The 2,899-nt window shown below is 35.0% G+C and overlaps 1 protein-coding gene across 1 annotated transcript in view; it reads left to right on the forward strand.

The window, feature by feature from the left end:
* The first annotated feature begins 1,773 nt into the window (after window positions 1-1,773).
* The window catches only part of LOC106876492 (dolichyl pyrophosphate Man9GlcNAc2 alpha-1,3-glucosyltransferase), a 33,524-nt gene continuing 32,398 nt past the window's right edge, over window positions 1,774-2,899 (forward strand). The window contains exon 1 of the mRNA XM_014925055.2: window positions 1,774-1,923. Within this exon, the coding sequence (XP_014780541.1) occupies window positions 1,821-1,923 (103 nt within the window). The 5' untranslated portion in view covers window positions 1,774-1,820. The remainder of the gene's footprint in view (window positions 1,924-2,899) is intronic.

The raw sequence follows: 2,899 nt of genomic DNA on the forward strand, positions 1-2,899 counted from the left end.
ATACAGAACACAGCTACAGCTATAGCCAGTTCCGACGCCGACGTCTTCACCACCAATGTACTGTCTACCACAATGTCGTGCGCCAACAACCCCACTACCAAGTACACAAGCAACCAATATCAACACACTCGGTTTTATCTTCACTGTATGAGTGGAGTATCCACTCACGGACAACAGTCAGAACTAACCGACTAGGATATTTAGTACCAGGTAACAGGTCTCAACTCGCATCGACGCTCAACTACAGCTCTGCCAACTGACCACAACTTCCTGAGTACAGACATTCAACTTGTGTAACTCTTATACGAACTGGATTTTTTTTTCTCTACAGACACTTTTAATATGTTCTGTGTTTTTTCTCACACACACACTTGTGCACTCATACATTTTCTTTCCTTTCAGTAAAAACAAACAATCAGACTTTTACATTCCGTGATTTCAGTTCCTGGACAGTGGTCATCACGTTTGTTTTATCATTGTCTCATTTGTTTTTCACTAGGTGGCATTTACTGCCCATATTACTTGCATGTTTTCTTTCAATTCATTTGTACATTGCATGCATGTATCTCACGAGTGTACATTCATTTCTTTGATTTTTCTTTGTGTGTGTTTGTGCCACATCTTGTGGGTGGTTTTCAGTGGCCATCCTGCTTCAGGTGTTCCTCCAAAATTTTATATTATCGTGCGTTCCGCACTGGCAAGGGAGCCCTGTAGTAACGCGTGTCTCGTGCGCATGCGTAGTCCCACGCATGCGTGGAATTCATCATCCAAGCGTTCCCGCTTCTATTCATTCTCTTTCTCGGCTGGCCGGCATTGAGCATGGACGTGTCAAGCCTTCTCTCCATCTTTCGAACTCTAGGGACAGCTCACATCAACATTCCAACGTCTCAGCAACCATGCTCTCACACACAGAAGGCGTCTCAACAACGAAGATTAAAGCTGCATATTTTCCACCATGAATAAATATTGTTGTGTCGATAGTTTGGAGTTTCTGTGTTCCGTAAATTCCTAATTTAATATAGGAAAGTAGGTGCACACCTAAAGGTGTGTAACCACTATTCCTATACTTCCAACACTGATTTGGTTTTCATTTTTTCAGGGATGGACGCAGTGGTATAAAATAAGTAGCAGTAATCCACTGAAGTTGATTTTATCGACAATTGTCTCTTCTCTACAAAAGTTGGTCTATTGTTCGGTTAAAAGTGACCTACACATTTTTATAGAATTAGAATTTCCATTTTGAAATTTCTAACGAAATAATAATTTTCTTAAGTATTTGCATTTTGGGTACTGGTAATTATTCGATTTATACATATTCAATAAATAATGAATGTTTACGTTTAAAATACTATCCCGAACCACATCAATGCAAAGCAAAACAAAAATTTAAAATATGATAAATTACAATCTTATAAAAAAAACATTTTTTTAATTATCAAAAGGCGGTGTATTGGTAGAATTGGTAAAGAGGTTGACAAAAATCTTCTATTATGTATAATAATTACGGCCCTTTACATTCTAGGTTCAAATCCAGTTGGTGTCGACTTTGCTTTTCATTCTTCCGCGGGCGATAAAATAAATATCTGTAAAATACTGGCTCAACTTACGCAATTTTATACCACTAAAAGAATTGTAGCTGTATACAATTGTTAGAAATAAATATATTAACTTGTAAGCCTTTATCATACAAAGGGAATTGTTATTCAAAATATTTGGACAAAACGAAAATGATAAAATGAAATTTATGGAAGAATATTTCAGACGGACATTTACGGGTTAACACCGCCTCCCTGTCTTTTCAAATCGGAGAATCTGACAACATGACCACGAAAACGTCGTCGGCAGCACCTATTTGCGAATTTTTATTCGTGATAGTGTGTGCTGTTCTTGTTCGATGGTTTATATCGCTTGGAGGATATTCTGGTTAGAATATTTACTTATTTTGGTTTTGATTTTAGGCTATATATGCATGTTCCATTTCAATTTATTACAGAAGTCTTTCTCTGCCACGCACCTCCGTTTGCCACATGTTAGCTTCTGCTAGCGCACTTTGATTGTTACAGAAAAAAAAAAAAAAAAGATAGATAGATGCATGTAAGTAGGCAGGAGAAAATAATCATACTTTCATTTTTGTCAACGTAAACATAATATTGTTCATGCTTCATTTCAACAGGTTTGAAGTGTTAAGCAATTTTTTTTTTTGATTGTTTTATTTTATTTTTAAGTAGACCCATTTTAAATGTTGAAGGCTGTGATGTATCGATCGACTGGCGATAAACAGTATCAGCACATCATTTTGCTTTACTAAAACAAATTAAAAGGTGACAGTGAATGACCCGCCAGTATTAAAAAGAATAGAATTTGATTTCTTGTCTTTTGTGTCGAGTCAGCAATTATAATTTGAAATACAAAATAATATCGTGGTTTACAGAGTGAGTTTTACTAGTAATGGTTTTGAAAATTAAATCCTATTCTGATTGATCAAATCACTGCTTCTATTTTGTACATTAATGAACGTAACATTCCTTGATCGAGTTTTCACCATTTCTGATGTAAGCATCAATAATATATATTTAATAGCGAGCTTTAAACTTTCGATCGTTTATTTAAAATTATATTATACCTATATGGAAGAAGTAAACCATTTTTATTCCATATGGTTGAAATAAGGTTATGCGGCTGGGGGAGGGTCTTGTAATAAAACCAGTGTAGTTCGTGTTTTATCATCACCGTCATCGTGTTATATTTTTAAATACAGAACAGCTGTTAAATGATAATTTGCTAAATCTCACGAATTTGATCCATTTGAATGTTTTGTACTTCATATTGGGAAATTATATTTATATAGATGTGAGGATATTCTGTGTGTGTGTGTATATATATATATATATATATATAT

This window comes from Octopus bimaculoides, chromosome 7, assembly GCF_001194135.2.
Source record: "Octopus bimaculoides isolate UCB-OBI-ISO-001 chromosome 7, ASM119413v2, whole genome shotgun sequence".
Lineage (NCBI taxonomy): Eukaryota > Metazoa > Mollusca > Cephalopoda > Octopoda > Octopodidae > Octopus > Octopus bimaculoides.